The following is a 14,292-nucleotide window of genomic DNA, read 5'->3' as shown; positions in this document are numbered from 1 at the left end:
TAAACTGTTCATAAAGGCATTTATGATTTCTAATCCAATTAGTGGCACCTGAGGTGGCTCAGGCCCTATTCCAGGTCCAGGCTTCCACTGGGGGCACTGAGGTAGAGCAGCAGTTTTGGTCCCCCTGCAGCCAGCCGCCCATTCCCTGCTGCTTCACTTGGATGCAGAATTACTCTGTGCAGTGTACCACTGTGAGATGGAGTGGGATTTGTTTGTCCTATTCAGACTGACCAAGAAGAGCTTCTGGGGCATGGTGACAGAGGTGACAGGAGCACTGCCAGGCACTGAGTAGCTTCCAAACTAGCATTTAAAAAAAAACCCAATCCTGAGTTTGTTGTTGGCATTCTTCTGGATTACCATCTCATTATCTTCCAAATAATCAGGGCCCAGGCCAGGGCCTGCCTCAAGGAGGGCTCCCTCTGCTGCTGCCCTGAAGGGCTGGAGCTTCTCCACAGTGGTCATCTGCAGCTTGCCCATCTTTTCCTTTTTGGGAAACCACATTTGTGCTGCACCCTTCCTCTTGGACACAGCTGTAGACCTGTTTGCAGCATTTGTTCTGCCCATACTGGCAGGGGATAGTTACCCTCCTTAGAGAGGTTGCTCTTGGGGATCTGGTTGTTACCTAGGGAGATGGGCTGCTTCAGGGTGGTTCATGCTGCTAACAGTCCAATGCTGTTTTTTCCCACCAGGTTGCTAATTATGGAATGGGAGGACAGTACGAGCCACACTTTGACTTCTCTAGGGTAAGGCCCAAATCACAGGTGCTTTCAAGGGCTCTGCTGTAGCTGGTTTGAGAAGGCTGGAGCTTTTAGGAGCACTGTGGCCTTCACATCAGGCCCCCCTGCCTCAGCAGGGCCCCCTCTTTGTTGCTGGAGAAGCCCAAGTCCAGAGCCAAGTGCAGCCCAGCTGTTTCCCCTGTGAGGTCAGGAGTAGTCCCCCTGGCCCAAGCCTGCCATTCTTTGCCCTGACTCTAAAGCAGAGGACCTCACTAGGTCTCTGTGAAAGCTGTTCCTGCCCCCTCTCCCCCATGCCTGGCCAGGGTTTCCTTTGCAGCCTTGGCCCCTGGTCCAGGCCAATATATGGAACACATACTTAGTACCTTCCCTTGACCTTTTTGGCCCCAGTCCTGTGGGTGGCGGGTGAAGTCAGTTGCAAACTCGGGTGAAAGTTGTTATCTATTGCAGCGACCTTTTGACAGCGGCCTCAAAACGGAGGGAAATAGGTTAGCGACGTTTCTTAACTATGTAAGTATTCGGTACAGGCCCACTGTTTACTCTCACTTAATTTTATAGAAGGATGAGCAAGATGCTTTCAAGCGTTTAGGGACGGGGAATCGTGTGGCCACGTTCTTAAACTACGTGAGTATGACGCGTGCAGTGTATGGGCCTTAAGGGGAGCCTGGGTCCAGAGTGCTCTCTTATATCCACTCCTGTCCGAGCTGATACCACCAGCTGTTGCTTGATGGCTGGGCCCTTCTGGCCCTCAGCGCCCGTCTTGGCTGGAGTAGAGAGTTGCCCTTTGTTCCCATTTGTGTGCTTCCCCCAACCCCCGTGACTTTTACATCCCTGGCTCCTATTAGATGGCCCAGAGCTAGTCTGGACTTTTGGGATGGGTGTCCTGGAGGGTTCCCTGCTTGGCAGCAGAGTGAGGAGGTAGCTTGGAAGTGCTCTTAGATGAAGCTGCCTTCGTTTCCCCAGAGCTCAGTGGCCTGCCTGCCTGCCTGCCACCTGCTGCCTGTACTCCAGCCACAGGTTGTTGGGTTTACCTCTCACACAAGGAACAGTTTCCTCTCCCCTCTGCTGAGACAGCCAGGTCTAGAGAGGCATAGAAGCTGTCAAGTAACTTAGAGACAGAAGCCTGTATCCACTTTTCCCTTTGGTGTCTCGTTTAAGTTTTTATCATGTGGTTATTATGTGCTGGGGACTGCCGTGAACATGCTGGTGAGCAGGACATTTGTGGTCTCTCTTAGGCTTACGGTCCTAATATGAAAGACTTGCTTTTAAACATAGGAGAGGTAATTGTTTAGTTACCATAGTGATAAGTGCTTTGAAGAAGTAGTGCAGAGTTGGGGTTCAGAGAAGGCCTACCTTGGGAAGTAACATGTCGGTTGAGACTTGAAGATTGAGTGGAAATTAGTTGGTGGAACATGATTTCTGGTAGAGAAGAGAATGTGTGGAGACCTGGAAGAGGGAAGGAGATTGGGATGTTGGAAAAAGAGAAAAAGGGTTGTGGGTCTCAGAGATAGTGCATTAATTTGGGGTGGCTAGAGGGAGAGGCTGGTGAGACTGCCAGGACCTTCAGGTTCTAGGAAAGAGCCTGGATTTGATCCCCACTCTGATGGGAAGCCATCAGGGGTTTTCATCTTATTCATTTACCATATGTCTGTTGGGTGCCTTTCAGTCTGTCTGGTATGTGTCCTGTGGAAATATTTTAGCTCTACGTTTGATTACATTACAGGCAAAAAACTTGAAGTAAGAGACAGATGAGAAAGAAGTGGTGCTTTGGGCATGAGCTGAGGCACGCTCTGTGGGCATGAGTGCAGCCTTGCTATTGTGAATATTGTGTTCCATTTAGTTTGAGGTTTTACTGTGGGAGAAAGCAGGCCTTCTGGAGACACAGTGCCCTAGCTGGCCCTGGGGACGGTAGCTGTTCTGGGAAGGTGAGGGTCTGACTAGACCTGCACGTTACTCAAGCCAGAGAAACAGAATCCATAGTTGGGACCACAGATGGTGTTAGAAGCTGCAGGGAGCTCCTGGTCAGGGAAGCTCACAGAGCACAGTGGCTTAGGCAGGCCAGCCTGGATGAGGATAAAGGGGGTGGGGTCAGTCAGGCATTTTCCCAGTACAGACTCAGATTTTTCCCACTTGAGGACAGCCAAGATATTGGTATCCTGCAGGCCTACATCTCTCCATGGCATGGAGACTGTCCTGATGAACCACACAGATTAAACAGGGTTTAGGGAGGGGCAGGGTGTGGGAAGAGCCTTTCTTGGCCAAAGGGCTGGTGGTGGAGTTGTTCATGCTCACAGGAGGGTGATCCGCATACTTTGTCATGTCCTTGGTGGCTCAGTTGCTCTGAGAGCATTGAGCAGAAGGGCCAAGCTCTATGCCTTGTATTCCCAGATGAGCGATGTGGAAGCTGGTGGTGCCACTGTCTTTCCTGATCTGGGGGCTGCACTTTGGCCTAAGAAGGTAAGTTCTGGTTCTTGTGGGTCGAAAGTTGAAGTGCAGAACTCAGACCTCATCCATGTCTCCTAGTCCCATTCTCTGGCCTGCTTGAATATCACTTTGAGGGGCCTTAGCCCCTTCCTGCCTGAACCCTGACCTGTGGTCTCAGCTTCCATCTGGCGAGATGGGATGGAGAGGGAAGTCCCTTCAGGGCCAGGTGGGATTCCAAACATCCACGCTACCATGAAGGGTAGGTGCTTTCTGGGGAGCTTCTCTGTACTGGAGTCCCAAAGCCCTGTGCCCCTGGACATGGGAAAGTGAGGGTGTTTCTACTCAGGGAGGGCTCTTTGGTACTCGGGGTCAGATCGTTGAGCCCAATATCTAAGGGTGTTGTATGACAGGGCTTCTCTTTCCAGGGTACGGCTGTATTCTGGTACAACCTCCTGCGGAGCGGGGAAGGTGACTACCGAACGAGACATGCTGCCTGCCCCGTGCTTGTGGGCTGCAAGTGGGGTGAGTGGCTTAAGCTGTGGTGTTGGCCTCTGGGCTCTAGTGGTCAGCCTGAGACTCTGAGCTGGGAGACAGTTGCTGCTAAATTTTCACAAAGCCAAGACTGTCTCCCTTTTTGAGATTTGGTTTTTTGTTTTTGTTTTTTCTTGCTAACAGGTAGTCCCACCCAGCCATGTTGCTGTCCACTCAGCTAGTTATGTGCCAAGACAGCTGGTTGGGAACACTCCCAGAGATGCCTAGAGAGCTAAGGAAGCCCCAAGGAAGAATAGCTACATAAGCATTGTAGGTCCAGGATGGCTCCCCAGAAAAGTGGACTCTGGCAGGGGTTCTGAGGTTGCAGTGGGGGAGAACTGGAAACAGAGAGGAGAGGGTGTCCCAGGCAAGCAAAACCCACGTGGAACAAGGCACAGGCTAAAACCAGCATCATAGGTGTGGGGGCTGGCTGCCTTTGTCTCTTGTGCAAGGGGAGGCCCGTGGCACAGGGGCCAAGAGATGAGGCTCAAGTCTGGGACCAAACTGTGGAGGCTGAAGTTGAGCTTTATTCTGGAAGCAGCTGTGGTGAGTCATAGAGAGGCTTGAAGCAGGATGTGACAGGAAATGATCACAAAGAGATAAGTTTATAGCCCTCTTGGAGAGTTATGGGGATAAAGAGTGATAGGTTCAGAGAAAATTAAGCAAATGAAAAAGAAAATGAGAAAAGAAAAAGTTGTACAAGAAAGCAAATATAAGTACAGTTGACCCTTGAACAAAGCAGGGGAGGAGCTTCAAAATGGCAGAAGAGGGCTTCCATGGTGACGCAGTGGTTAAGATTCCGCCTGCCAATGCAGGGAACACGGGTTCGGGCCCTGGTCCGGGAAGATCCCACATGCCGCGGAGCACCTAAGCCCCTGCGCCACGACTACTGAGCTTGCGCTCTAGAGCCCGTGAGCCACAACTACAGAAGCCCATGCGCTTAGAGCCTGTGCTCTGCAACAAGAGAAGCCACTGCAATGAGAAACCCGCACACTGCAACGAAGAGGAGCCCCTGCTCGCCGCAAGTAGAGAAAAGCCCGTGCGGATCAATGAAGACCCAACGCAGCCAGAAAAAAAAAAAGATGGCGGAAGAGTAAGATGTGGAGATCACCTTCCTCCCCACAAATACATCAGAAATACATCTACATGTGGAACAACCCCTATAGAACACCCACTGAACGCTGGCAGAAGAACTCAGACCTCCCAAAAGGCAAGAAACTCCCCACATATCTGGGTAGGGCAAAAGAAGAAAGAAAAAACAGAGACAAAAGAAGAGAGATGGGACCTGCACTAGTGGGAGGGAGCTGTGAAGGAGGAAAGGATTCTACACAGTAGGAAGCCCCTTCATGGGTGGTGGAGGGGGGAAGCTTCAGAGCCACGGAGGAGAGCGCAGCAACAGGGGTGCGGAGGGTAAAGCAGAGAGATTCCTGCACGGAGGATTGATGCCTGCCAGCACTCACCAGCCCGAGAGGCGTGTCTGCTCACCTGCCAGGGGGTGGGGGTGTGGGAGCTGGGAGCTGAGGCTCGGGCTTTGGGGGTCAGACCCCAGGGAGAGGACTGGGGTTGGCTGCGTGAACACAGCCTGAAGGGGGTTAGTGTGCCACAGCTAGCCGGGAGGGAGTCCGGGAAAAGGTCTGGAGGTGCCGAAGAGGCAAGAGACTTTTTCTTGCCTCTTTGTTTTGCGGTGCGCAAGGAGAGGGGATTAAGAGCACTGCTTAAAGGAGCTCCAGAGACGGGCGTGAGCAGTGGCTATCAGTGCGGACCCCAGAGACGGGCATGAGACACTAAGCCTGCTGCTGCAGCCACCAAGAAGCCTGTGTGCAAGCACAGGTCACTATCCACACCTCCCTTCCTGGGAGCCTGTGCAGCACACCACTGCCAGGGTCCCGTGATCCAGGGACAGCATCCCTGGGAGAACACACGGCGTGCCTCATGCTGGTGCAACGTCATGCTGGCATCTGCCACCACAGGCTTGCCCAGCATTCTGTACCCCTCCCTCCCCCCCGGCCTGGGTGAGCCAGAGCCCCCTAATCAGCTGATACTTTAATCCCATCCTGTCTGAGTGGGGAACAGATGCCCTCAGGCCACCTACACGCAAAGACAGCGCCCAATCCAAAGCTGAACCCCAGGAGCTGTGTGAACAAAGAAGAGAAAGGGAAATCTCTCCCAGCAGTCTCAGGAGCAGTGGATTAAATCTCCACAATCAACTTGATGTACCCTGCATCTGTGGAATACCCGAATAGACAACAAATCATCCCAAATTGAGGCGGTGGACTTTGGGAGCAACGATATATATATATTTTTCCTTTTTCTCTTTTTCTGAGTGTGTACGTGTATGCTTCTGTGTGTGATTTGGTCTGTATAGCTTTGCTTTTACCATTTGTCCTAGGGTTCTGTCTGTTTTTTTTTTCTTTTTAGTATAGATTTTAGCGCTTGTTACCATTGGTGGATTCGTTTTTTGGTTTGGTTGCTCTCTTTCTTTTTTATTACTTTTTAACTTTTTAAAAAAATTTAATACCTATTTTTTATTTTAATAACTTTATTCTATTTTATTATTATTATTATTTCCTTTCTTTCTTTTTTTCTCCCCTTTATTCTGAGCCGTGTGGATGACAGGGTCTTCGTGCTCCGGCTCCGGCTGTGTCAGGCCTGGGCCTCTGAGGTGTGAGAGCCGAGTTCAGGACATTGGTCCATCAGAGACCTCCCAGCTCCATGTAATATCAAATGGTGAAAATCTCCCAGAAATCTCCATCTCAACGCCAAGACCCAGCTCCACTCAACGACCAGCAAGCTACAGTGCTGGACACCCTATGCCAAACAGCCAGCAAGACAGGAACACAACCCCACCCATTAGCAGAGACGCTGCCTAAGATCATAATAAGGTCACAGACACCGCAAAACACACCACCAGACGTGGACCTGCCCACCAGAAAGACAAGATCCAGCCTCATGCACCAGAACACAGGCACTAGTCCCCTCCACCAGGAAGCCTACACAGCCCACTGAACCAACCTTAGCCACTGGGGGAAGACACCAAAAACAACGGGAACTACAAACCTGCAGCCTGCAAAAAGGAGACCCTAAACACAGTAAGTTAAGCAAAATGAGAAGACAGAGAAACACACAGCAGATGAAGGAGCAAGGTAAAAACCCACCAGACCAAACAAATGAGGAGGAAATTGGCAGTCTACCTGAAAAAGAATTCAGACTAATGATAGTAAAGATGACCCAAAATCTTGGAAGTAGAATGGAGAAAATACAAGAAACGTTTAACAAGGACCTAGAAGAACTAAAGAGTAAACAAATGATGAACGACACAATAAATGAAATTAAAAACTCTCTAGAAGGAACCAATAGCAGAATAACTGAGGCAGAAGAATGGATAAGTGACCTGGAAGATAAAATAGTGGAAATAACTACTGCAGAGCAGAATAAAAAAAAAGAATGAAAACAATTGAGGACAGTCTCAGAGACCTCTGATACATCTGGGACAACATTAAATGCACCGACATTCAAATTATAGGGGTCCCAGAAGAACAAGAGAAAAAGAAAGGGACTGAGAAAATATCTGAAGAGATTATAGTTGAAAAACTTCCCTAATATGGGAAAGGAAATAGTTAATCAAGTCCAGGAAGCACAGAGAGTCCCATACAGGATAAATCCAAGGAGAAACACATTAAGACACATATTAATCAAACTGTCAAAAATTAAATACAGGGCTTCCCTGGTGGCGCAGTGGTTGAGAGTCCGCCTGCCGATGCAGGGGACACGGGTTCGTGCCCCGGTCCAGGAAGATCCCACATGCTGCGGGGCGGCTGGGCCCGTGAGCCATGGCCGCTGAGCCTGCGCATCCGGAACCTGTGCTCCGCAGCTGGAGAGGCCACAACAGTGAGAGGCCCGCATACCGCAAAAAAAAAAAAAAAAAAAAAAAAGGCAAAGAAAACATTAAAAGCAGCAAGGGAAAAACAACAAATAACATACAAGGGAATCCCCATAAGGTTAACAGCTGATATTTCAGCAGAAACTCTGCAAGCCAGAAGGGAGTGGCAGGACATATTTAAAGTGATGAAAGGGAAAAACCTACAACCAAGATTACCCAGCAAGGATCTCATCATATTTGATGGAGAAATTAAAACATTTACAGACAAGCAAAAGCTAAGAGAATTCAGCACCACCAAATCAGCTCTACAACAAATGCTAAAGGAACTTCTCTAGGCAAGAAACACAAGAGAAGGAAAAGACCTAAAATAACAAACCCAAAACAATTAAGAAAATGGGAATAGGAACATACATATTGGTAATTACCTTAAGTGTAAATGGGTTAAATGCCCCAACCAAGAGACATAGACTGGCTGAATAGATACAAAGACAAGACCCATATATCTGCTGTCTACAAGAGACCCACTTCAGACCTAGGGACACATACAGACTGAAAGTGAGGGGATAGAAAAAGATATTCCGTGCAAATGGAAATCAAAAGAAAGCTGGAGTAGCAATTCTCATATCAGACAAAATAGACTTTAAAACAAGGAGACAAAGAAGGACACTACATAATGATCAAGGGATCAATCCAAGAAGAAGATATAACAACTGTAAATATTTATGCACCCAACCTAGGAGCACCTCAATACATAAGGCAAATACTAACAGCCATAAAAGGGGAAATTGACAGTAACACAATCATAGTAGGGGACTTTAACAACCCACTTTCACCAATGAACAGATCATCCAAAATGAAAATAAATAAGGAAACACAAGCTTTAAATGATACATTAAACGAGATGGACTTAATTGATATTTATAGGACCTTCCATCCAAAAACAACAGAATACACTTTCTTCTCAAGTGCTCATGGAACATTCTACAGTATTCATCATATCTTGGGTCACAAATCAAGCTGTGGTAAATTTAAGAAAATTGAAATCGTATCAAGTATCTTTTCCGACCACCACACTCTGAGACTAGATATCATTTACAGGAAAATATCTGTCAAAATTACAAACACATGGAGGCTGAACAGTCCACTACTTAATAACCAAGAGATCACTGAAGAGATCAAAGGGGAAATCAAAAATTACCTAGAAACAAATGACAATGAAAACATGACGACCCAAAACCTGTGGGATGCAGCAAAAGCAGTTCTAAGAGGGAAGTTTATAGCAATACAATCCTACCTTAAGAAACAGGAAACATCTCAAATAAACAACCTAACCTTACACCTAAAGCAAGTAGAAAAGAAGGACAAAAACCCCCCAAAGTTAGCATAAGGAAAGAAATCATAAAGATGAGATCAGAAATAAATGAAAAAGAAATGAAGGAAACAATAGCAAAGATCAATAAAACTAAAAGCTGGTTCTTTGAGAAGATAAACAAAATTGATAAACCATTAGCCAGACTCATCCAGAAAAAAAGGGAGAAGATTCAAATCAATGGAAATTAAAAAGGAGAAGTAACAACTGATACTGCAGAAATACAAAGTATCGTGAGAGATTACTACAAGCAACTCTATGGCAATAAAATGGACAGCCTTGAAGAAATGGACAAATTCTTAGAAATGCACAACCTTCCGAGGCTGAACCAGGAAGAAATATAAACAGACTGATCACAAGCACTGAAATTGAGACTGTGATTAAAAATCTTCCAGCAAGCAAAAGCCCAGGACCAGATGGCTTCAAAGGCGAATTCTCTCAAACATTTAAAGAAGAACTAACACCTATCCTTCTCAAACTCTTCCAAAATATAGCAGAGGGAGGAACACTCCCAAACCCATTCTGCGAGGCCACCATCACCCTGATACCAAAACCAAAAATGTCACAAAGAAAACTACAGGCCAATATCACTGATGAACATAGATGCAGAAATCCTTAACAAAATACTAGCAAACAGAATCCAACAGCACATTAAATGGATCATACACCATGATCAAGTGGGGTTTATCCCAAGAATGTAAGGATTCTTCAGTATACATGAATCAATCAAAGGGATACACCATATTAACAAATTGAAGAATAAAAACCATATGAACATCTCAATAGATGCAGAAAAAGCTTTTGACAAAATTCAACACACATTTATGATAAAAACCCTCCAGAAAGTAGGCATAGAGGGAGCTTACCTCAAATAACAGAGGCCATATATGACAAACCCACAGCCAACATTGTCCTCAGTGGTGAAAAACTGAAAGCATTTCCACTAAGATCAGGAGCAATACAAGGCTGCCCACACTCACCACTATTATTCAACATTGTTGTGGAGTTTTAGCCACAGCAATCAGAGAAAAAAAAAGAAGTAAAAGGAATCCAAATCGGAAAAGAAGAAGTAAAGCTGTCACTGTTTGCAGATGACTTGATACTATACATAGAGAATCCTAAAGATGCTACCAGAAAACTACTAGAGGTAATCAATGAATTTGTTAAAGTAGCAGGATACAAAATTAATGCACAGAATCTCTTGCATTCCTATACACTAATGATGAAAAATTTGAAAGTGAAATTAAGGAAACACTACCATTTACCATTGCAACAAAAAGAATAAATTACCTAGGAATAAACCTACCTAAGGAGACAAAAGACCTGTATGCAGAAAACTATACGACACTGATGAAAGAAATTAAAGATGATACAAATAGATGGAGATATATGCCATGTGCTTGGAATGGAAGAATCAACATTGTGAAAATGACTGTACTACCCAAATCAATCTACAGATTCAGTGCAATCCTGTCAAACTGCCGCTGGCATTTTTCACAGAACTAGAAAAAAAATTTCACAATTTGTATGGAAACACAAAAGACCCCAAATAGCCCAAGCAATCTTGGGAAAGAAAAACGGAGCTGGAGGAATCAGGCTGTTGGACTTCAGACTATACTACCAAGCTACAGTAATCAAGACACTATGGTACTGGCACAAAAACAGAAATATAGATCAATGGAACAGGATAGAAAGCCCTGAAATAAACCCACGCACATATGGTCACCTTATTTTTGATAAAGGAGGCAAGAATATACAACAGATAAAAGACAGCCTCTTCAATAAGTGGTGCTGGGAAATCTGGACAGGTACATGTAAATGTATGAGATTAGAACACTCGCTAACACCATACACAAAAATAAGCTCAAAATGGATTAAAGACCTAAATATAAGGCCAGAAACTATCAAACTCTTAGAGGAAAACATAGGCAGAACACTCTATGACATAAATCATAGCAAGATCCTTTTTGACCCACCTCCTAGAGAAATGGAAATAAAAACAAAAATAAATGAGACCTAATGAAACTTAAAAGCTTTTGCACAGCAAAGGAAACCATAAACAAGATGAAAACACAGCCTTCAGCATGGGAGAAAATATTTGCAAATGAAGCAACTGACAAAGGATTAATCTCCAAAATTTACAAGCAGTGCATGCAGCTCAATATCAAAAGAAACGAACAACCCAATGCAAAAATGGGCAGAAGACCTAAATAGACATTTCTCCAGAGAAGATATACAGATTGCCAACAAACAGATGAAAGAATGCTCAACATCATTAATCATTAGAGAAATGGAAATCCAAGCTACAATGAGATATCATGTCATACCAGTCAGAATGGCCATCAGAAAATCTACAAACAATAAATGCTGGAGAAAAGGGAACCCTCTCGCACTGTTGGTGGGAATGTAAATTGATACAGCCACTATGGAGAACAGTGTGGAGGTTCCTTAAAAAACGAAAAATAGAATTACCATACGACCCAGCAATCCCACTACTGGGCATATACCCTGAGAAAGCCATAATTCAAAAAGAGTCATGTATCACAATGTTCATTGCAGCTTTATTTACAATAGCCAGGACATGGAAGCAACCTATTGTCCATTGATGGATGGATAAAGAAAATGTGGCACATATATACAATGGAATATTAGTCTGCCAGAAAAAGAAACGAAATTGAGTTATTTGTAGTGAGGTGGATGGGCCTAGAGTCTGTCATACAGAGTGAAGTAAATCAGAAAGAGAAAAACAAGTAATGTATTCTAACACATATATATGGAATTTAAAAAAAAAAAGGTCATGAGGAACCTAGGGGCAGGATGGGAATAAAGACGCAGACCTACTGCAGAATGGACTTGAGACCACAGGAAGGGGGAATGGTAAGCTGGGACAAAGTGAGAGAGTGGCATGGATATATATACACTACCAAATGTAAAACTGATAGCTGGTAGGAAGCAGCCACATTGCACAGGGAGATCAGCTCGGTGCTTTGTGACCACCTAGGGGGTGGGATAGGGAGGGAGACACAAGAGGGAAGAGATATGGGGATATACATATATGTATAGCTGATTCACTTTGGTATAAAGCAGAAACTAACATACCATTGTAAAGCAGTTATACTCCAATAAAGATGTTGAAAAAAAACCCCAAAAAACAAAGCAGGGGTTAGGGGTGCTGACCCTCTGCACAGCTGAAAATCCGTGTCTCTTTTTTTTTTTTTTTTTTTTCGGTACGCGGTACTCTCACTGCTGTGGCCTCTCCCGTTGTGGAGCACAGGCTCCGGACGCAAAGGCTCAGCGGCCATGGCTCACGGGCCCAGCCGCTCCACGGCATGTGGGATCTTCCCAGACCGGGGCAGGAACCCGTGTCCCCTGCATCGGCAGGCGGACTCTCAACCACTGCGCCACCAGGGAAGGCCCCGTGTCTCATTTATAGTTGGCCCTCCATATGCACGGTTCCTCCATATCCAAGGTTCTGCATTTTCAAATTCAGCCAATTGCGGATCATGTAGTACTGTAGTATTTACTAATGAAAAAAATCCGCATATAAGTGGACTCGCTCAGTTCAAACGTGTTGCTCAAGGGTGAGCTGTATCATCTATTCGGTAGCTCAAGTGTGAGTAATATTTACATGACATAATAATGTAAATACTGAATATTAAGTTAACTAGAACTTGTGATTTAACTATATTGGGGGATGGGAGGGGGATCTATGTATTTTAAGAGTGGTGTAAAAAATTCCAAATCTCCATATTCTATGGTAGACTGTCAACATATAAGATCTAAAGTTGGAAGTCAAGAAATAACATTATGTTTTAGAAAAATGAGGATAAATATCAGAAGAAACAAGAGTTGAATGTTAGAGGAAGTGGGGATTGGTGGTGGAAAGGAGTAGGTAGGAGATTGCTATTTATCATTATAAGCCTTGTAGAACAATTTGATTTTTTCAGCTAAGTTCGTGTATTACTTACAAAAATTAGTTATTATTAATTGTATTTTAAAAGTACTATGACTTCATTAGTACATTAAAAGCAATTTGTTTTTTCATTCATTATGAAAGTCTATATTGAGAAGTGAAATTGTGGTTTGTGAACATGTAAGACAAAACTTTAGGTGATAGTGCTAGCATCAGCTCTGCTTCTCTGCTACCCACAGAACACAAGATTGATCTGCCGGCCCAGAGCTCCTGAGGTTGACATCCAGGCCCTCCACAATCCTGACAGGCTTCCTCGTCTCTTACCTCTGAGTTCCCACCCACCACATCCCAGTAGTATCAAACTTGTTGGGGTCTTTGACACATACCAGCGTGGATCATGCCTTGATGTCTTTCTCATCCTGTTCCCACTTCCTAGACCCCCTTGGTATAGGAACCACCTGTTCTGTCCATCTTCTTCCCTGGATAACTCCTATTCAGGGAGTCCCAGCCCTGGGGTTTCCTCTTCCCCCACATGGTTAGATGCCCTTTGGTTCTGTTTCCATAGCAACCTACACACATGTATCGTGTGTCACTGACAGAGTTTTGTATGATTATCTCTCTTTCTCATCAGCTCATAAGCAACTTGATGCCTGAAACCAAGTCTTACTCATGTCTGATTCCCAGGCCCAATGTAGGAGTCATCAAGAAGGAATCATTAATTTTGGCTGCTGAACCAACAGGATTGTAACATAATTTCTATCTGTTCACAGTCTCCAATAAGTGGTTCCATGAACGAGGACAGGAGTTCTTGAGGCCATGTGGATCAACAGAAGTTGACTGACATCCTTTTCTGCCCTTCACCTCCCTGGCCCCACAGCCCATGTTGTCTTCAAGTTCAACGTGACAGACCCCCTCTACTTTCCAGCCTTTGTCAGGCGGGTCTTTGGAGGCGTGAATATTTGTCTGGAGCAGAGATGGTCCTGGGGAAGGTCCTGGGTGACTTGGGTGACCTGGGTCCCAGCCTCACCTGTCAGCTATCTCTGGCCACAAGGGTAGGGTTGGAGCAGAGTCAGGTGGTCTAGTACCTAGCAAGATGCTTTTGTACCTCAGGTGCTTTAGGTGTGAGATGTTTCAGTGAACCAAAGTTCTGATACCTTGTTTACATGCTTGTTTTTATGGAATTTCTATTAATGTGGCTTTAACCAAAAAATAAAATGTCCCTGCCAGAAGCCTTAAAGAGCCTTATTTGGAGTATTTTTTTAAGACGGGGAGCTTTTACCAAGTTCACCATTTCCTATGCATCTTCTCTGTACAGGCAGAATCTAGGTAATGAATACTTGAGTGGCAAACCTGAAGTTAGGTTCTAGACCAGGTTTCAACACTTATTTTTTCTCTAAGCTTCAGTGTCCTTTTCTGCAAAGTAAGGGAGACAGTCCCTCCT

General features: G+C 45.1%; 1 protein-coding gene across 11 annotated transcripts in view; it reads left to right on the top strand.

Moving 5' to 3' along the window:
- P4HA2 (prolyl 4-hydroxylase subunit alpha 2) overlaps positions 1-14,088 on the top strand; it is a 78,732-nt gene extending 64,644 nt beyond the window's left edge. For 9 of the 11 annotated variants that reach the window (XM_073802503.1, XM_033853143.2, XM_033853144.2 and 6 more), the window contains 5 exons: positions 690-743; positions 1,293-1,358; positions 3,123-3,191; positions 3,584-3,680; positions 13,622-14,088. In XM_073802503.1, coding sequence (XP_073658604.1) covers positions 690-743; positions 1,293-1,358; positions 3,123-3,191; positions 3,584-3,680; positions 13,622-13,692 — 357 coding nt within the window. In that variant the 3' untranslated portion in view covers positions 13,693-14,088. Of the gene's footprint in view, positions 1-689; positions 744-1,184; positions 1,245-1,292; positions 1,359-3,122; positions 3,192-3,583; positions 3,681-13,621 lie in introns of all 11 variants that reach the window. The other 2 variants (XM_073802504.1, XM_019924391.3) reach the window with 2 other exon arrangements.
- The last annotated feature ends 204 nt before the right edge of the window (positions 14,089-14,292 follow it).

This window comes from Tursiops truncatus, chromosome 3, assembly GCF_011762595.2.
Source record: "Tursiops truncatus isolate mTurTru1 chromosome 3, mTurTru1.mat.Y, whole genome shotgun sequence".
Lineage (NCBI taxonomy): Eukaryota > Metazoa > Chordata > Mammalia > Artiodactyla > Delphinidae > Tursiops > Tursiops truncatus.
Note: the sequence above shows the minus strand (reverse complement) of the source record. Positions and strands in the feature narration are given on the sequence as shown.